Source organism: Panthera tigris, chromosome E3, assembly GCF_018350195.1.
Source record: "Panthera tigris isolate Pti1 chromosome E3, P.tigris_Pti1_mat1.1, whole genome shotgun sequence".
In the NCBI taxonomy this organism is placed as follows: domain Eukaryota; kingdom Metazoa; phylum Chordata; class Mammalia; order Carnivora; family Felidae; genus Panthera; species Panthera tigris.
In genome coordinates this window covers 38,254,131-38,274,340 of record NC_056675.1, presented here as the reverse complement: position 1 = coordinate 38,274,340, position 20,210 = coordinate 38,254,131, and the positions used below count along the sequence as shown (strand labels likewise).

Genomic DNA, 20,210 nt, shown 5'->3' with positions numbered 1-20,210 from the left:
GCAGACCGCACGCCCTCGGCCGCATCCTTTGGCGGGTCACACAGGACGTGGACTCCAAGAAGATGAGATGTGGCCACAAAGTTTTGGATTCTAGGAGGACCTGAAAAAGTTGCCCCCCCACCCCCCCACCACCTGACTGCACCGAATGGCCGTCCTGCTCCTCCAGGGCCCAGACAGGTCACCGCTTCTGCCGGAACACGGGCTCAGGGTTGGACCGTCAGCGCGGAGGGTGCTTTGGGAGACGGTCCCAGATCCGAGAAGCAAGCAGGCAGAGCAAGGATGGCCAGAGGGCCACTGGCGGGCCGTGGCCCTGCTTTCTCTTCGGGCATGTGGCGGAGGCGGGGGGTGGTTGGCAGTGCTGACGACGGTCTGTTGATCTGGCTTCACCTGCGGGGAAGCTCTGTGCTAGGGCGGATATTTCAGAAAATTTCCTCAAATTTAGATTCCCAAATCAAGTATTTTGAAATTACCTCTGTGAATACAGGGCCAAAAGGGAAACTATTTGAGTCAAGAGCTCTGACTTGGCCGCCACGACCCCCTAATCGGGGAGCCAGGGATACAAGGGCTGGGACTCGACTCACTTGTGCTCGGGCGGGGGTGGGTGGGGTTCTGGAGAACACACGTGCATGCTCCCAGAGACGTGTTGTCTACGGCATCCAGGGTCTCAACTCTCACCTTCTTGTTAAGGGCATCTGACACCGGACCCGGGGGTGAGGTGGGGGATCGTGTGGCCAAGGTGCCCATCCCCTTTCACCACAGCGCTGCCTCCGTGGCCTCAGGGCGGGGGCACCTCCCTGTCTCTAGAGGGTGGAGGAGGAAGGCCACAGCTCTTCTCCGCCCAGCCCAGCCCGGGCCGGGGCAGGACCCCCCCAGCGTGCGGCATCCTCCCTCTGCGGAGCACAGGATCTGGGGATCCCGGAGAGAAGCAGGTACCACCTCCAGTCACGTCAACTCTGGGGTTTGCATACAGGAAGGGGAAGGGGGTGCTGTTGCCAACAACAGGAACCGTCCCTGCTCTGGGTTTTCTCGAGTGTTCCGGGAAGAGGACAGGAGGCAAAGTGTTGTTCAGACCCATCTGCACCCCTAACCGTGGGTGACGTTCCCCGTGGGGCACTGAGTACATGAGGCCATCCCCGAGCTTTGCCTCCTCGGTCCCTGCAGAGAGAAGCCGCGGGCTCGGCTGGGCCTGGCTGCCACCCGCACGGCCCCCCGGGCCCGTGATCCCCACCTCTCCGCCATGAGCAATCCACCAGAATCGTGTCTTACAAAGAACAGACTCCAAAAATATATATAAATAAATAAAAACCTTAAACATTCTTACAGGGATCTTAAAGAACAGAATACATGTTAAAAACTTCAGTAATTTATATCAATTTTAAGCGGTACTTTATATACAATGGGGGGGAAAACACATGCATAGTCCAAATACAATGTTGAAAACAGCATTTTCATAACAAAACCCCGAACACTAAGTGTTAATACCATGTACATGAATTCAAGAAGGACCACCCTTTTTGTCTGTTGCACACAGTTTATTTAACAATATGATATAAGAAATGAGTTGGTACTTTACCATTCTATACAGTGATTGAATCTTCTTGAATTTTCTTATTTATAGTAATTATAGCGCTTGCATGATTTACACTAGAATTGCTTTTCCTCATTTCAAGTTTCACATAGAAGAAAGAAAAGAATGCTTCTTCTCTATTAACATTAGCATGGTCTAAGAGAGTGATCATCTCTATTTTTTGTCTAAAACCAGTTTTATCAGAGAAACAAAGCAACAATTTCTACATCTGCAAGACAAGAGTTTGGCGTAAGCCAGTATGTATAGATAGGTGTGTGTGGGTGTGTACGTGTGTGCGCGCAGGAGCCGACTCCTACCGTCCAGGGGTAATACTTGGAGAACGCCCACAGAGTTCACTATAGAAAAAATCTTCCCGCAACGTCAGAAAGTTATCGGGATACATTATAAGCTTGCATTATTTCAAGAATCAGTTTCTGAATATTATTTTTCTTCTCACTTTTAAACATAAATGTTTAAAGTCTTGAAAATACAAATAAAAAATATGAATATAATGAACTTGTTTTTCCCGTTAAAAAAAGGCATGAGTCACCAGCAATGACGACAAAAAGAATCCAAACAAAACCCCCCTCCCCCCAAAACAAAAAAACAAAAACAGAAAACAAAAAACAAAAAGAGAGAGAGAGAGAGAGAGAAAGAGAGAGAGAGAGAGAGAGAGAGAGAGAGAGAGACCAGATATTTAAATCAACTGGTTTTTAACAAAAAAATATATTCTTTGTATTGTTTCTTTAAACAGCAATCTACCCTTCCATGGCTCGGAAGTAGCAGTTCCATCTAGGGATAAAAAGAGCCCAGATGCCTGGATTTCAGTACAAAAGGTCCAAGAACATGAAAGGGGAAACAAAAAAAGCGATGCTCTCGCAATGCTACAAACCCTCCACAAACTTTTCTAGGGTGTCTCCTGTGGTGTCGCCGACCAGGGACAGCTCACTGGACAACGCACTCCTGTTGGGGGTGTTCAGCTGGGGGAGCATTGCACTCTGTTCGGGGTTCCCCAAGTGTCCCTGATCTATGGAGCTGGCCATGGTGACCGCGAGTCCTGGGTGGGGGGAACCGGTCTGGGGCGAGACGTGGTGCGGCGAAGGCTGGGGCTGGATCCGTGGCGACGGGCTGGAATGTGGAGGCTGGGACTGGGGCCGCGGAGACTGGACAGGGGCCGGGGACCGCACCTGGCTACTGAGGGACGTGGCCATCTGCTGGCCGGGGAGGTGCGAGGCCTGGGGCTGTCCTGAGAGCATGTGCTGCTGGGGGCTCATGGGGTTCGGCTGGCCCGGGGACCCGATCTGCTGCTTCATCTGCTGCTGCTGCAGAATCCGCTGCTGCAGGGCCTGCTGGATGTTGGGGGTGCCGTCCGCGCCCAGCCCGGGCTGCCCCATCTGGCCGAGCTGTCCCATCTGAGCCGCCATCTGGCCCATGGAGCTGCCCTGGATGGGGAGGTGCTGCTGCATCCGCTGCTGCTGCATGGCCGGCGGGTAGCCTCCGGGTCCCTGGGGCTGCTGGAACTGGCCGTGCCCGGCCATGCCCCCGGCCATGCCCGCGCCACCCTGTGGCGGCGGCGGCGGCGGCGGCGGCGGCGGCTGCTGCTGCTGCTGCTGCTGCTGCTGCAGCAGCTGCCGGCGCAGCATCTCTCTGTACTGCGGGTTCATGCTCGCCATGCTGGGGTTGTGCCCCGGGTTCATGATGTTCAGGGCCTGGCCCTGGGGGTTCAGGCCTCCCATCGCCTGCTGCTGCGGGGGCACGCCGGGCCGGGGCCCGCCGGCTTGCATGGCGTTCAGGTTCTGCAGGCCGGGCTGCTGGTGCAGGCCGGGCTGGGCCTGGAGGCCGGGCTGGGGCTGGAGGCCGGGCTGGGGCTGCAGGCCGGGCTGACTGGCCACGTACTTGGCCGTGCGCTGCTTGATGAAGGCCGCCATCAGCTGAGGGTTTGACTTGAGGATGTTGAGCACCTGCTGCTGCTGCTGCGGGGAGCTGGGCGACTTCAGGGTCCGCAACAGGTCCTGCAGGGCGCCGGGCGAGATGCTCCGGGGCGGCTGCACGCTGGGCATCCGAGGCCCTGCCACGGCCGGCTGGGCCTGCATGGACATCACGGGCCTGGGCATGCCCGGCATCGGCTGCTGCTGGGGGAGAGGCGCCTGCTGCCACTGCCCGGGCGGCAGGTTGGGCACGACGGGCCCGCTGACCGGGCCGGGCCGGGGCACGTTCAGGCCCGCGGGGGCCATCTGGCCCACCGGGGTCACCATGCCCGTGCGCCCCGGGGGCACGCCGTTGTTGATGTTCACGCGGTACAGGTGCTGCTGCTGCTGCGCCTCGCGCTCGATCTGCCGGGCCGCTTCCACCGCGGCCGGCGGGGGCTGGGCGGGGGGCGGCGGGGCCGGCACCTGGTTGGCGGGCTTCCCGGCAGACACCGTGGTGGGGGGCTGAGTCCGGGCCACGCCGGGGAAGCCGGCCGGTGACATGCTCACGGGCGAGGGCTGGGGCTGGGCGGGTGGCTGCGGCGTCTGGGGCGTGCTGGGCTGCTGCGTGGGGGTCCCGGGCGGTGCTGAGGTAGGGGAAGGCAGACTCTGCTGAGGCACGTTGCGGGTGTTCATGGTGGCCATCCGCCGGCGCATGAGCTGAGCCTGCTGCAGGCGGTGCTGGATCTGCTGCTGGCGGAGCTTGTGTTTGATGTTGAGGCAGAAGGGCACCGGGCATTTGTTCTCCTGGCAGTGTTTGGCGTGGTAGCAGCAGAGGGCGATGAGCTGCTTGCACACCGGGCAGCCCCCGTTGGTCTTGCGCTTGCAGCCCTTGGTGTGCTGCACCACCCGCTTCATCTTCTGGCAGGACGGCAGCGAGCAGTTGGCGTTGCGGCACTGGCAGGCGTGCACCAGGGACTGGATGCAGCGCTGGATGCTCAGGCGCCGCGACTCCTGGGGGCTCTTGGACTGCGGCTCGCCCTGGCTGCTGCCCTCGTCGTCCAGGCCCAGCCCCCACTTCACCATCTTGTGGGCGTGGCTCTTCGTGTTGTAGCAGTTGATGCACAGGTCGTAGTCCTGCGGACAGGGAGGGGGCGCGGGCGGGGGTCAGCGCGAAGCCGGCACGGCCCGGCGGCCCCCCGACACGCCCAGCCCCGGCCCCTCACCCGGCCCCGCAGTCTCACCCCGGCCCCTCTCTTGCCTCCCTCTGCCCCTGAGGAACGCTGCGCAGACCCGCCATGTCCTGCTCCCGTACCTGGCCGGGGAAGACTGACAGTTCCTCCCAAGCTCACCGAAGTGCCACCGATCTGGGTTTCTAGAGACCGGCCCTCACCCTCTGGGGTCGCTACTGGGCACCCCGGTGTGTCCCCAGAGCTCTGCAGGGCAGCCCAGAAGGGTCTGGGGGACAGAGAGGCCTTCGCCAGAAGACAGGCCCGGGGCTCAGACCACAGTGACAAAATGCGTACGCTCAGAGGTCTTATAAGTTGCACCTGGAGACGGGGGCAACCCAAAGCCAAGTCTAGAGAAGGAAGCCCTGTGACCAAAACCAATCCTTTGGTTTGTGTTTTCATATTTATTCACTTATTTATTTTGAGAGAGAGAGAGAGAGAGAGAGAGAGAGAGAGAGAGAGCGCAAGAGCGCGAGAGAGGAGAGAGAGCGAGAGAGCGCAAAAGCGTGCACGCACATGCCACAGAGACAGAGAGAGGAAAAGAGAGAATCCCAAGCAGGCTCCATGCTCAGCACAGAGCCCGATGTGGGGCTCGATCCCACAACCCTGGGATCGTGACCTGAACTGAAATCAAGAGTCGGATACTCAACCGACTGAGCCACCCAGGAGCCCCAGATCCGATCCTTTTTGAGAAAGGACACGAAGATCCCAACAGCGGGAAGTGACAAAGAACCAAAGAAAGCTAGACAAAGGCATTACAGAGGCCCCATGTGCCCCCTCAACCTGAGATCACAGAGCTGCTCCTATGGGCATGTGACTCTGGGGACCATTCTGAACAGTGACACTGGTGATGCAAGGAGTGGGTGGGGGGATGGAGTCTGTGACTATCTGTTGGGGGAGACAAAGGGCCCACGACAGCCCACACCCCTTCTCAGAGGGGAGCCAGTGTATGCAATCACGGGGTCCACCAGGACAAGGGAGGAGGGGTCCAGGACCCCTAACCAAAGGGGCCCAGCACGACACTAGGGCAGGGGAATCCCAGCCTCTCAGCAAGCCTAGAACTGGAGGCATGGAAAGGGGAAACCAGTCGGAATCCTGGCGGAAGGGAAGCACAGCCCGCCTCTCTCCTGCTCCTGCCCAGGCACGAGGTCCCTGCATGTGCCGGACACACGGCCGGCATAAGCGAAAAACCAGGGGTAAGACGAAAGTGCTCCGTGATCATCTTGTCCCGAACAAGTCAGCACAAACACCACCTCCCCCGGGAAGCGTGCCGGCTCCTGCCGGGGGCCAAGCATACCCCGGACACGCATCTGTGGCCTTGCGGTAATGCTCGATTGGGCCGGGACCGTACCAGGCTCCGTGAAAGGAGATGGGCTTCTTCCTTCCTATCCTGGATGCCCGTTGTTGAGCCTGGAGCTGTGTACCACACGCCCCTGACCCACACTGACCAGGACCCTGGTATTCGTGAGCTCAGAAACATCCACCTCGTAACCGACAGCACCCCAGAGGACCAGGAGGCAGATGAGCCTCTTTCGTTCGGTCACTCTGCTCCCCCAGGAAACGGCCACCATCTAGGAGCTCAGTGCAGGCTGCCGACGCGCAGAGGGCGGGGACGGGGGCCTACCTCGCACACGGTGCAGTGCCAGCGCGTCTCCACGTGGTGCTTGCACTCGTTGCAGGTGTAGACAAACCGGTCCTGGCCCTGTGTGTGCAGCTCCACCAGCATGCACAGCGTGGACCACTTGGACCGGCGCAGGGACGAGAACTCCCAGTGCTTGTCTCTGGCGAGGGTGAGGAAGGCGTCACGCCCGTCCATGAGGTCACAGCTGAGCAGGGGGTCGGGGTCGACGATGGGGGGCAGCGTGTTGATGACGGGCCCGGCGTGCAGGTGAATCACAAAGAAGACCTGTGGGCGAGAGTGGCGTGAGCCCCCCGCGGAGGGCAGGCGTGCTGGCGCCCAGGACCACCCAGGCTCCCTGGGGCCGCCCGGAGCCGGCGGCGCGCCGTGTGGGTCACGCGACCGGCAGCTCTACCTTCTCCGGGCTGGCCCTGCCCGACAGCCCCGGGCCCCCTCCTCTATCCTGCAGCCCAGGAAGGGCGCCAACACGGGCCCCCCAAGAGCCCACCCGTGCGTCTCTACCTCTTTGTGCTTCTCCATGGTGGCATAGAGCTTCTGGGACAAGTCGTTGGACACGTTGGGCATGCTGGGCTTCTTTTTGTTGGCTCGACTGATGCTGCTTTTATTCTTATTGGTTTTCTTGTTGTTCTTCTTCTTGGCATTCTTGCTGTCACCCTGGCTGCCCTAAAATGACAGGCAAAGCTGTCTGACAAGCCCAGCCTCCTCTTGCCCATGCCTGACCCTGCACCCGGGGCTGGGACACCCGGCTCGCAGGCCGTGGGGGCTTCCGGGAGGCCCAGCCGAGGGCAGGAGCCCGCACACGGCTGGAAACACACTGCTGCCTTCAGAGGGAGTCACGGAGGCAGAGTATGGGAGCCGGGCCTGGGGGGCGGGGGGGGGGGGGGGGCAGGGGGGGAGAGAGGGGGGGGCAGCAGTGACACACAGACATAAAAGCCATGCCGTGCTGGCCACAGCAGGTCTTTTCTCGAGGGAAAACGTGCCCAGGACGCTGGTTCGGACCCTAACAACTGAGGGGGACCGTTATTTTTCACGGCTTCACACGATGCCACTGGACCCCACCACTCCACGCCACGTCCTGCACACTCTAGCAGATTCTCTGCCTTGCAAAAGGTCCCAAACATCCATAGTGCACGAGACAGGGGTGAAGTGCCAAGAGAAGCCACTGCATGGGTAGGAGCTGGGGCTCCAAAACAGCCCCTCCACTTCAACGTCCCTGGCAAGGCTGCCCGAGGTAGGACGTCTCCCTGGCCCCGAGAGGGCCTGAAACCCACCAGGAGCGCCCCGCCTGGCTGAAGTCCAAGGGGGTCCCGCTCGTCAGTTAAAGCGCCCCTACTCTGGAAATGGCTCAGGCACCAGGGTGGAGACGTTTGCCGGGTCTGGTCCAAAGAACTTCACTCTCAACAAGAGGGAGGAGAGGGAGAGAGACAGAGATGGAGCAGGAGACAGACACCCCGGGTGCCTGAGAGGGGGTCACTGAGGAAGCCCCCAGGCAAGTCTGAGAGTACCAAGCTGCCCTGGGAGTGCAGACCCCTCATGGCATGTTGGCCGGGCCAGGGGAGGATGTTGGTGGAAAGTGAGAGCGCTGACTGAGCATGGACTGTGGTTAACAAAGTCGCATCAACGCTGGTTCAGCCACCATCACACATGTGGGATGGGAGTGCAAGATGGCAGGACAGACTGGTGGAGTGTGGGGGACCCCGGATACCTGCTCGAGTTTTCTGTAAGCCTTCAAACTGTTCTAAACATTAAGCTGACTTTTAGGGGCACCTGGGTGGCTCAGTCGGTTAAGTGTCCAGCTCTTGACTTCAGCTGAGGTCATGATCGCAAAGGATAGCATGGAGCCTGTTTGGGATTGACTCTCTCCCTCTCTGCCCCTCCCCTACTCGCATGCATGTGCTCTCACACTCTCTCTCAAAATAAACTTACTTTTAAGAACTTAAATAGATTCACCGCACAAAGTTCAGAAAATATGGCTAAATAATTTAAAAAATAAAAAGTTTTGTTTTGTTTTTTTTGCTACAGAGAGCAACAAAATTTTGGATTTTCTTCTTGGAGTTGTGCCTACGCACATATGCGGTGGGGGGGTCCCCACGTGTGACGCCGCACCGTCTCTTCCCCACTGCTGCAAGCATCTCCCCATTTCGCCCCAGAGCAGCCCCATGGCCGAGCGCCGTCCGGAACGGGAGCCAACGCCTACTGTGAGGGTGAGGTGTCCCCAGGGCAGGACCCGCCTGCCGCTTCCGAGAACTGGACGCAGAGAACACGGACTCTCTCCAGCACGGGCAAGTCCCTTGCTGGGAACCGCCACCAGGCCAGAGGCGGGCATGCTCTCCTCGGACAGGACACACAGCCGGGGCCTGTGTCCCCCTCAAGGAGCCCCTCTCTTCAGAAGCAGAAGCTGTGCTTGTGGCTGGTCCACCTTCCTCCCTGCTCCCTGAACCCTGGACTCGTGTTCTGACTCAGGCCACCTCCTCTCCGAGATGCAGGGCAGTGGCGGAGACAGAAGAGCCACCTCAGGCTCACAGCTCGGCTCTGCTCTCTGTCTTGCCGGAACTCCCAAGTTTCCACTAACATGTGGCACATCCTTCAAAGGTCTGCCCGCCAACAGGATCTCCTGCTATCCCCCCAGAGACCCTGGCGGGGCAGCGTGGTCATCAGAGGACAGATGACAGATCCCGCCTCCAGGGGGACCCCAACGAAAGGAAGTCGGGCCACCGTGCACCTGCGCCACAGACCCCAGCTGAGGGCACAGCCCCTCGCTCCTCGCGGGCGTTCACAGGCGTCTCAGTACAAAGCCAATTCCTGACTTCTTCCCCCAACGTGCTCTCCCCCCTCGCCCCCTCCCTCGTGCAGAGGCGCTGACGCAGCGGCTCAGGCCCCGGACACAGCAGGGCCCAGAGCCGGGACGCTCCTCACGGGCCAGAGAGCCGCTGCTCCTCCCCAAACACCCCATTAGCTCCTCACTGCCTCTACAGTCACGAACCAAATCGGAACTCCGGCCTCTCCTCACGCATCCCGAACGCAACACCCCGAACGCAACACGCTTGCTTCCAACTCCAGCCCTCACACGCCTCCTCCTGTGGCCGGCAGCTCCTTACCTGGGGCCGCCTGGGCTTCTTCCCAGCAGCTCGGCCTCGGCCACCGCTCCAGACAGACCCCGCGGGAACACCTGCACCAGCCCGGTGGCGGCGCTCCCTTCCTTCCTGCTCCTGCTGCTGTCCCGGCGCACCCCTCCCTCACTTGTTCTTCCTACTAGGACACGCCCCCCGCCCCCCCCCCCCCCCCCATCCGAGGGCAGGGATGGAGTCTTCTCGAGTCACCACCGCACTGCCAAGCACGGAGCCCGTGCACGAAGGCAGCGCCAAGGTGGAGGGCTGTCACGTAACAAAGCGGAAGAAAGAGGCCCACCAACCGAGGGTCTCGTTCTCAGGGCAGGTCCATCCGCCCGGCTCTGTCCGCCCGCCCCGCTCAGAGATGCCAGAGCAAGCATCTCCCGTGTGCCTTCTCCTATGTGATGCGTCCCCAGCACCCATGTCTCAGCTCACCCCGCACGTAGTGTGGGCTGTGCCCCCCGGGCTCCAGTCCTGACCTGCGGTGGCTGGTGAGAAGGGGAGGGGGCACACACGAAAACATCAGCACGAAGAAGGCCACGGCCCGTGGGCCCGACGGCACGAATCCACGCGGCCTTCAGCGTGCAGCTGGGCCCGCGGGGTCTCTTTACCTCCGTGGTCTCACTGGCTGCACTGCTCTCCTCCTTCTTCCTCTCTTCTTCTTCTTGCTCCAACTCCTTGATGCTCTCCTCCAGCACATTGGGCCAGAAGTCACCCTCAAAATAGGGCAGCTCCTTGGCACTGGTGAGCCTGTCTTCGGTCGCCTGTTTGAAAATGTCCTGGAAAGTGAAGGAAGCACGTCCGTGAGAAGAGGGAACTGACTGACGCTCCCGGGAGCAGGTGCAGGGGGCCACGCCACCGGGAGAGGACGGGGCTGTGTGTCGTGACACACGAACAGCTGAGATCAGATTTCAACAGGCACCGCGGCTTTCAGAACACCAGCTAAAGCTCCCGGTGGACTGCAAATAAAGGCTTCTGTGTCTTTTGTCTACGCTCTTCTTTTTTTGAGAGAAAGAGAACACAAGCAGGGGGCAGGGACAGACGGACAGAGAGAATCCCAAGTAGGCTCCACGCTCAGCTTGGAGGCCAACAAAGGGCTTCATCTCGCGACCCTGCGACCATGACCTGACTGGAAATCAAGATTCGGACGCTCGGCTGACTGAGCCACCCAGGCGCCCCGATGCTCTTACTTTCTCCTTCCTACTCCTCGTAGGTGAACACAGTTCTAACGTGCGTGAGCGCCAGAGGAAGACACGCCATCCCACCGCCACGCCCTGTTTCAGCACCGGGTACCTTGTAGTCGTGAATGATCCGTTCTGCAAATGCCTTGTCCAGCATCTTCTTGTACCACTCCTGCAGGCGCTTTGGTTTGGGGATTTTCTGATCAGGGGGGTGGCAATGGAAGATATAGTCATCTCCTTCACTCGGGGGGCAGGCCCAGATGTGTCCTGTTACGTACCTACGGGACACAGAGACACAATTCAGATCAAAGTGGTGACTGAAAGCCTCCCTGCCTCCAAGGAGTAACAGGTGAGAAGCAGGGACCAAAGCAAGGAGAGAAATAACTAGACAAAAAGAAAAAACAAAGAAATTACCACAACGCTTGTGGTAAAATGTAACAGGCTCAGAAAAGCTGCAGTGCAGGCCCAGTGCGCTGGGGGAGGAGTGTGCGGCCGGGCAAGGCTGATCTGCAGCACACGAGGGCACGCCTGGAAATCGGCTCTAAGATGTTCCCTCTCAGGTGTGCGTGGCGGGCGGGGGCCGAGGCTCCAAGGGCACACGGTCAGCACGGGACAGGGCCCCGGGAGACACGGCTCTCGGGTGTGTGGGAGGACTTACACCCAGGAACGCACTGCCTTTCCTAACCACTACTTCCTATGCACCGGAGAGGCTGGGTGTTTCTCTCTCAGGGGCGAAAGTCAGAATAAATTGGTCATTTGGTTAGGGACCTATCAATCAAATACCTCTAACTTTTTCAAATTTTGCAAAAGAAAGTGACAGGTCTAGAACAGAGAAACAGAGATGTCCAGAAAGGCAAACATAGAGAGACAGAAAGCAGACGAGGGGTCGCTGGGCGCAGGGGTGGAACAGGGTTAACAGTAAACGGGGGCAGGGATCCTACTGTGGGGAGGACAATGCTCAGAAACTGACTTATGGCCACAGCCACACCGCTCGGTGACATACCTAAAAATCACGGAAGTGTACGCCTAAAATAGGCAGCCTTTGTGATACATAAAATATGCCTCAATAAAATTAAGAAAATTAGAAAAAAGAGCAGGGCACAGAAGGCAGATCTGCATGGCCCCAAGGGAAGGGGGCCTTGGGAGACCATTGATCTAAGGACGTTAAAAGAAAAATACGTATGACTTAGGAAAAAAAATACTCATGTTATTTCGTAAAATACACAGTAAAAATTAAAGCTGGATTTTTTATTAGTTCTGAATAAAGTGGAGTAAACTCACCCCAATTTCTTCACGTATTCTAAATATCCAATAAGGATCTCATGGTAAACAGCGGTCCGGAGGCACCGGGGCCGGAAGAAATGAATACTGTCCAGATAAGAAATGTATACACGCCTAGGGTGGGGAGGGCAAGCGGGAAGAAATTAATTCAGAGTTCAGGATACACCCCAAACTTGAAAGCAAACACCAACATCCAAAAAGCTCCAGAGACAAATTCTGTTTTGTAGCAGTTACACTGGCCACAGACAAGATGTAAGAAAACTCCCATTACCAACCGCCACTGCCAATGAACGATCTCACTCATCGCTGAGCCGAGAAGCAGCAGGTTGCCCACCAGGACCGCCAGGGAGAGGCAGGGGCAAACTAAGAAACGCCACCTCCAAGTCCCTGTCAACTGGACTCCTGACTGAGCGTGAAAGAACTCTGGATAGAGGTTACAAGGCGGGGACCCGTGGAGGAATCCCCACCCCTTCTCTGTGGGCTCACCTGCCCCAGGTAAGACAGGGACAATGGCAAGACCAGGACCGGAACTCGTGAGTACTCACAACATAGAACAGGCTCTCATCCGTCATCAAAACCCTTCACTTCTCATTGGCTTAGGGTTAAACTACACTAACCAGCTTGGTCAGTTAAGTGTGGCTTATTTGATTTAAAGCCAGTTCTGAAGCACATGGCTTCTCTACAATATTTGGGGGCCTGGTCTGCTGAGCCGCACGGGCCCATTAACGCGCACCCGAGAGGAAGAGGAGGAGGAGGAGGAGGAGGAGGAGGAGGAGGAGGAGGAGGAGGAGGACGACGACGACGATGACTACCTTGTGTTTGGAGGGGGGCAATCGGAGCCGTACTCTTGCACGTGCATCCCAAAGAAGCACACATCCACTCCGTCAATTTCCTCAAAAGCAAAGAGTGCTTTGGTTCGATACGGGAAAGATTCAGACATTTCCCCGGAATCCACAAACCTGGAATAAAAGAGCCTGAGATTTGCATGTGTCATCACTTCCCGGATGCTTTACAAACAAGACCCTCGGCCCTGAGTCCGCTCCATGCACAGGAGCAGGAGGCCTGGTCACCTCCTCTGACTGCTGGCCCCAGTGCTCAGCCCAGGCAGACGAGCTGTGACCCTATTCTCTGTGACAGTCTCAGTCAGAAATTTTACGTCCGCTAATGAATGCGGAATACAGAGAGAAGGGCTCACTGTACATTATATGCTGAAAAACCTTTAAATTCTACAAACTCCCAGTTTAATCTTTTAGTAATCTCTTCACCCAATGTGGGGCTCTAAATCACAAGCCCGAGATTAAGAACTGCGTGGTCTTCAGACTGAGCCAGCCAGGCCCTGAAACCTTGCCAGAAAGCAGGGCTTTTGTTAACCAGGTACGGTGACCCCTCAAACAACACTTCAGAAAACAGCACAACATGTGCACACAAACCGTGACTTCATCCCAGGCTTGACCTCCACAGTCTTGTCTGAGCTGGCCACCACCCGGACAAAGACCTCCCCGGCTTCGGGATGATTCTGTCGCCGCAAAAACTTGTTGACTCGGTCTTCCAAGTGGTTGCCCAATCGCGTGGTCTGTAGTCCTGCAAAGTCCAGAGCAAGCAGATGAGGGGGCTTCGCATGAGCTGTGGAGAAGGTGGCTGAAGCCAGAGAACCCACCTTTCTCTTTCAGTGCAGTCTGATACTCTATGGATTAACGTTTTCCAAATCCAGAAGGGAACTAGCTTGTCCTATGTGGTAAGCATTTCATAAGGGAAAGGTGGACTTGGGACCTCAGGCACTCCGCACACTGACAAGTGCTATCATTTAAATGCCCACATATTTCCATCTTTTTCTAGACACTAGGGCGGAAGAGCCACAAAGGCAGACTAAAGGCTGTGGGGCAAAGCAGAGGGAGCACACACAGGGGCCCCACTGAGCCCACCTCCTGCCTCCCGTGCCCAGGCCCTGGTGAGAGTGCCCCCACATGTCTGCCCATGGCCAGAATCCACACTCTGCACGAACTCTGCCTTCCCTGAAGGGCAGGGCATACCTCTCCCCTTCCTGCCCAGCTCGAGGGAGTCCCGCATGCAGCCTCATACAGCCTTTGGAACGCGTACCAGATGGGAGCCCACAGAGCATCACTACCTACATCAGCCCTAGACCCCCTCCACACCCTCTCTCTCCCGGGGACGCCCCAGGCATGGCCACTGTGACAGGAACACTGGGCACAGCAGAAAAACTCTTTGCACAAGGGGAAAAGACTAGAAGAAAAAGCTACAGAAGGTTAACGCTGGTAATTTTCTTCTTTATATTCATTGATTTTTAAAATACTTACTACATAATAAGAAATATTTTTAAAAAGCTATCTGGGGGGCGCCTGGGTGGCGCAGTCGGTTGAGCGTCCGACTTCAGCCAGGTCACGATCTCGCGGTCCGTGAGTTCGAGCCCCGCGTCAGGCTCTGGGCTGATGGCTCGGAGCCTGGAGCCTGTTTCCGATTCTGTGTCTCCCTCTCTCTCTGCCCCTCCCCCGTTCATGCTCTGTCTCTCTCTGTCCCAAAAATAAATAAAAAATGTTGAAAAAAAAAAAAAATTAAAAAAAAAAAAAAAATAAAAAGCTATCTGGGATTTTATAAGATTCCTTACTAAGGGAGGTTAAGAAGTATCTGGAAAATTTAGATGGACTTTCTAAATTCCATTTTTGTGCAATAAACACAGCAATGGTGGAGTTTTTCTTGTATGTAAGTTGTACCTCCATAAAAGTGATTTAAAATGAAAAAACTACCATGACCAGAAAATAAAAACCCCACAGAAAACGAAGAACTTGACAAGTTCCACCAATGAGGGGAGAGCGGATTTATGATCTATCCCACACTCTGGCGAAGACACACGGCGTGCACAGCTGCCTCATTACTCTGTGAGTGGCGGGGGGGGGGGGGGGGGGGGGGGGGGGGGGGGGGGCGCGGACTCTCGTGTTTATGCCCCTGTGCTGCTACTGAGCACGGCCTGTCCCCTTACAAGGTGCTTTCCAATCCTAAAAGGCAGGACACAGCTACGAAGGGCCACCTGCCACGGTCCAGCGTCTGCCCTTCCCTTGTGACAACAGGACCTCACACTATGATTTTCAAATAGCAAACGGAAGAATAAACCTTCAAAGTTAGGTCTTTACTTTTTCCTTCAAATCACCTGAATGACCTGTACTAAAAAAAAAGTTTCAAATGAGACAACACAGGACCACCTTGTAATAAACGAGCGCCGGGAAGACGGAGAGGCGCTCTCTGAAGGGCCCCAGTGAACACAGGGGTCCCCTGGGCAGAAGAGGGGCTGCTCATGCAGAGGCGGTCCCCGCAGGAACGATTTCGGGGAGCGCCACGCCCTCCCTGTGTGTCATGCACAGTTCTGCCTCGTTCCGCTATGCTTCCCAGTTTCCCGCTCGTTTTCCCTTCCCGGGGGCCCGCCTTATGCCGCGGGGCCTGCCGCACACACGTCGTCACACATACGTGCAGACAACTTTGGGGGATACAGAGGTAACACTGTCAATGCAGAGTCTAGAAACCAATGTCCTGGGTTGTAGTTTCCCTTTCCCCCAGGCTTTCAATGTGCATTTTCACCCAAACCACGTGACGGGGACTTTTCTGTCCCTTTACGGGCTCAAATCCTTTGGCGTCTGCTTTCTGACGTCAGGGTCGTCCCATCTCCAGGGAGGCCTCTCACAACCCAGCACAGGGGCTCTGGCTCGGGGGCGTCTCCAGTGGTCCTTTCTCCCTCTACCTGGCTGGGCTGTGTGCGCAGTCCCAGGCAGGGAGGGGCCCGGGGGACAGTCGCTGACTCGACGGCAGTACAGGGCTGGCACAACTGCACACGCGGAAGCCTGTCCTTTGCAGCCTACAGACCCTCGCAAAGGCTGTGCTCACACGTCTGCGCCAAGGGGTGTAGGGGTGGCCAGACTTCCGAGGTCCTCTTCTGTCAGTCAGTCAGTGTTATGTGTCTCTGACGCTAAGGTTCACCTCGTAGGCCTGCTCTTGGGCTTTTCTGTCCCCCTCCGCCACTAGCCGCAACTGCTCTCCTACCCAGGACCAGCTCTCCTGGCAACTGTGCTTTGGTCATGAGGCTCTGGTCCAGCAAGGTGTTTCTAGGCTGCTGACTGCTTGAGCGATCTCACTCAGAACAGACCCTCTAAAGCAGGGGTTCTCACCTGAGGACAACTGGGCCCCCAGCCCCAGGGGAACATGTGGCATTTCTGAAGGCCATTTCTGATGGCCACCACTCAGGGGGGCGGGGGTAGTGTTACTGGCATTTAGTGGGTAGCAACCAGAGATGCTCCTAAATTCCTACAGAGCATAGGACAGCCCCCATAACAAAGAGTCATCAGGGCCCTGAATGTCAATGGTGGCTCAGCTGAGAAACCCTGAGCTAAAGAAAAGCATTACAACAGTTTGGGAGTTTATCGGCATTTCAATAGGTTTTACAAGAGCGAGGTTAAGTTATAGGATAATTGTGCATTTTGGTAACAACAGTCTTTACCTGCTATCACTGAGTTGGGAAGCCCCTGAAGTGGCTTCCTCCTGGCCTGCTTCCCCCCCACCCCCCGACAAGGGATCCCTCTCTCCATCTCATCTCTCTCCTGCTCCCTGCCCCTCAGAGGCCCTGGCTCTCACTGGGGATGCCTCGAGCAGTGTGCTAGCCGCCTGCCCTGCTGGGGAGCACCGGGCAAGTGGGCTGTCAAGGCGCTGCTGCAGGTGGCTTTTTTACTCGGGGTTGCTGTGAACTCGGCAAAGGACAGTTCGGGAACGACACGCTGCGCAAGGGGCTCCCGGCCCTCGAGAACCGGGTTGACAAAGATCACGATGGAAAAGGAGGCTATCTCCAAAAGAGTCAAGACTACCCATGAAGACTTAAACTTCAAGTCGCAACGGGCTGCTCTCTACTGTGGAAGGACACCAGCTGCCCCCTAAACACAGCAGTGAAACGCATAACCAGTCCTCAGGCAGACCAGGCTCTGCCAGTCTCAGCAGAGAGGGCCATGCAACTGCCCTGTGCGGCCCAGGGCTGAGCGTGCTGGTCACAACAGGATGCCAGAGTGGGGTATCTATGTGTGTGTTGGCGGGGGTCAGATTTCTGAGCTACCTGAAAAGGATCTGCTGACACATTTTCTCTCAGAGCTTTCTAAATTTTCACGTAGAGCACGAACGGACCGTAAATCTGGTTTTCGGGCAAAGATCAGGCCCAATGATTCCATTTAGCGGTGCTAGAAAGTGAACTTGGCACAGACCCCTGGACAAATGGACCCCACAGCCACGTACTGAGAGGGGCTGAAGGAAGACCAGGGAGCGGGAACAAGCACCTCACGCACAGATGGGGGAACAAAAAACCTTTCCACAACTTACTCTTCGCACTGAACTTGTTTTCTTTCCGAGTTCTGCCGGTTTTCTTCAGGCAGTTGTCACACACGAAGCTGTAAAAGAACGGGTGTGATCAGATTGCATAAAATAGTCTCGCCACCAAGACATGCGGCTTAAGTGCTTTGCTGGCAGCATCATTCACAAGTGAAGGGGCAGACTGCTTTGAGCCCACAGTCCCAGCAGGCAGACGCTGAGGACACAAACTGAGAAGGAGCTGCTGTCGGCTTCACTGCAGGCCCCTCCCTTCACTCCGCGCAAAGGCTTTTCCCAAGATCACAGGAAATCACCAGGAAATTACTCACCCCGAAGGCCAAATGATGTCATAGTGCAGAACACAAATCTGATGCATCTTCCGGCCACACTCCTTGCAATCGACAAAACTGGAAGACAAAGAGAGTGTGCTGTAATGCACATGGAAACATACAAGGGAGCTGTCCAAGGGAGCCATCGGCAGAAGCTTGTGTACCGCGTTCACACCTTGTCCTCTGATCACTTCCAGTGTCTGTGGCACTCATGAATGCCTCTGCTGATTGCTTCAGCTGTATTTTACTTTATTCTTTCCCTACGCCCAACATGGGGCTTGAACGCACGACTCCAAGATCAAGAGTCACGCACTGCACCGAATGAGCCAGCCAGGCATCTCTGATTCAGCCGTATTTTAAAAATGCACAGGCACAATATTTTCTGTGAGAAAGCTGGGCTCCTCCACTTCCCTGTACAAATGCCTATGCCTTGCTTCTCCCAATCTCCTTTGCAATCAGAAATGAAACTTCACTTTCAAAAATTGCTATGCAAGAGGTGCATTTTACAGGCCAGTATTTCTGATATTACTACGCATTTCCAAGACCAGTGCCTGCACATGTGTAAACGGACTCAAATAACCAAGAACAACACTTGCACGTTAGAAACACTTGCTCTTGGGGCGCCTGGGTGGCGCAGTCGGTTAAGCGTCCGACTTCAGCCAGGTCACGATCTCGCGGTCCGTGAGTTCGAGCCCCGCGTCAGGCTCTGGGCTGATGGCTCAGAGCCTGGAGCCTGTTTCCGATTCTGTGTCTCCCTCTCTCTCTGCCCCTCCCCCGTTCATGCTCTGTCTCTCTCTGTCCCAAAAATTAAAAAAAAAAAAAAAAAAAAAAAAAAAGAAACACTTGCTCTTAAGCCGAGGCACAGGAAGCATCTGCTCCGAGTCAATCACAAAGGTGGGAAGCGCTAAGCTGACCGGCAAGCAACGGCCTTTGTTCGAGTCAGCACTGGACAGCAGGGGTGAGGTGCTACTCACCCAGCCCCCACTGCGACTCACCTGGCTGTCACCTCAGCTGGGAATCTTAGTTGCCAACACGCGTGGATGCGCAAACCTGTTTCCTCAGCCACCTGCTTAACCACCACCACACCTTACGTCTGGAGGAATGCTGAGGACTAGAAGGCACCACACCTCCTCCAACTCTGCTAAGTTCCAGCTCTTCCTATCAGCCTTGGTGCTGAGCCTGGTAACCTGACGTACACTCTCGACACTGCCTTGAGTCCTGGGCCCCCATCTCTCCTCTGCCCCTGCTGAGCAAGCCTTCAGCCACAGATCCAGTCTAACTCTGCCTCTCTGTTCCTATTTGGTCGGGACGGGGAAAGGACACACATGTGCAAAACTGTGTACAACAGCAGCACCAGTGCCTAGTTCATGGCCTGCCAGCACTCTGTAGCATCCTGTGCTGTCGCGACCGCCACCACCACCCCCCGCCTCCCATGGCTGCTCCGTCTGGACCTTGCTCTCTTTGCCTCTAGTGCTGCCTTGCCCCCAACCAGCTCCTTCTCTGAAACCTCAGCAGTGGGGCTCATACTCTGTGTTAGGAATTTAAAGGGTCACCAGGTAACAGTTCCCTGTTTCTGTGCCCCCTCCAAAGATACTCCACTCTCAATGTTTTCCTATGTGACAGAAGAGGACTATCAAAAAAAAAAAAAAAAAAAAAAAAAAAAAGAAAGAAAAAAAGTATGTGCTAGGGGTGGCTGGGTGGCTCAGTCAGTTAAGTGTCCAGCTCTTCCGTTTGGCTCAGGCCATGATCTCATGGTTTGTGGGTTTGAGACCGTGTCGGGGCCACCGCTCTCAGAGCGGAGCCTCCTTGGGATCCTCTCTCTGCCCCTCTCCTACCTGTGCTCTTTCTCTCTCAAAATAAACAACAAAACTATGTTCTAGACCTTATTCTATCGATTTTCAATTTCACCCTCTCCCCACGAACCATTATTAACCACGTGGCTGGCTGCCGTTCCCATGTTTCCTGTTCATGCACAAGCATCTCAGCGGCCACCTAGATGGTCCCCTTCCTCACCTGCACAGTGTGGCTTCTCCTACCAAGAGGTGCTCCTTTATTTAGGTCAAGCTTCTACTTCCTGCCTGAGCTGTTGCTCTGAGTCTCCTAACTAGCTTCCTACTGGAAAGCAAAGTCATTTCCTGGCCTGGTGAATCCACCTCACAGATCCAGGATGATCTTTCCACAGCAGAAACCAATGAAGTCCTTCAAAACCTCCAGGGCACACAGGGGAGATCCGTATGTCAAAGAACAGTGTAAGTGGCCCTTCACCCAGTGCAGGGGAGGTTCACATAATGGGAACAACGGACACGGAACATCAGGACAGACGATCCACTGGTGATGAAAAATACGGGGCACAGCCTCCTCACGCACCAGGCACTATGCTGAGGCTGGAGCTCGAGTAGCTGCCGTGCCCTCCCCTACTGCCTGGGCACTGCTGCTGGGAAAGCCCGGGTGAGCTCCCAACAGGAAAGCCCTTCAAAATGAACCCCTGGTGCAAAGTCTGCATCTTCCACTGCAGCATTCGACACCCCCCCCCCCCCCCCCGAGCTGGGGCGTTGGGACCAAGGGAAGGAGGACCTATCTCTCGGCTCCCAAACATCCCATGGTGTTGGAGCCTG

General features: G+C 56.3%; 1 protein-coding gene across 4 annotated transcripts in view; it reads right to left on the bottom strand.

The window, feature by feature from the left end:
* Nucleotides 1–2,241: 2,241 nt before the first annotated feature.
* LOC102968704 (CREB binding protein) overlaps nt 2,242–20,210 on the bottom strand; it is a 125,353-nt gene continuing 107,384 nt past the window's right edge. For all 4 annotated transcript variants that reach the window (XM_042971433.1, XM_042971431.1, XM_042971432.1 and 1 more), the window contains 10 exons: nt 17,596–17,673; nt 17,279–17,346; nt 13,345–13,495; nt 12,727–12,873; nt 11,915–12,028; nt 10,746–10,911; nt 10,064–10,231; nt 6,844–7,005; nt 6,328–6,609; nt 2,242–4,611 (listed from right to left, as the gene is read on the bottom strand). In XM_042971433.1, coding sequence (XP_042827367.1) covers nt 2,452–4,611; nt 6,328–6,609; nt 6,844–7,005; nt 10,064–10,231; nt 10,746–10,911; nt 11,915–12,028; nt 12,727–12,873; nt 13,345–13,495; nt 17,279–17,346; nt 17,596–17,673 — 3,496 coding nt within the window. In that variant the 3' untranslated portion in view covers nt 2,242–2,451. The remainder of the gene's footprint in view (nt 4,612–6,327; nt 6,610–6,843; nt 7,006–10,063; nt 10,232–10,745; nt 10,912–11,914; nt 12,029–12,726; nt 12,874–13,344; nt 13,496–17,278; nt 17,347–17,595; nt 17,674–20,210) is intronic.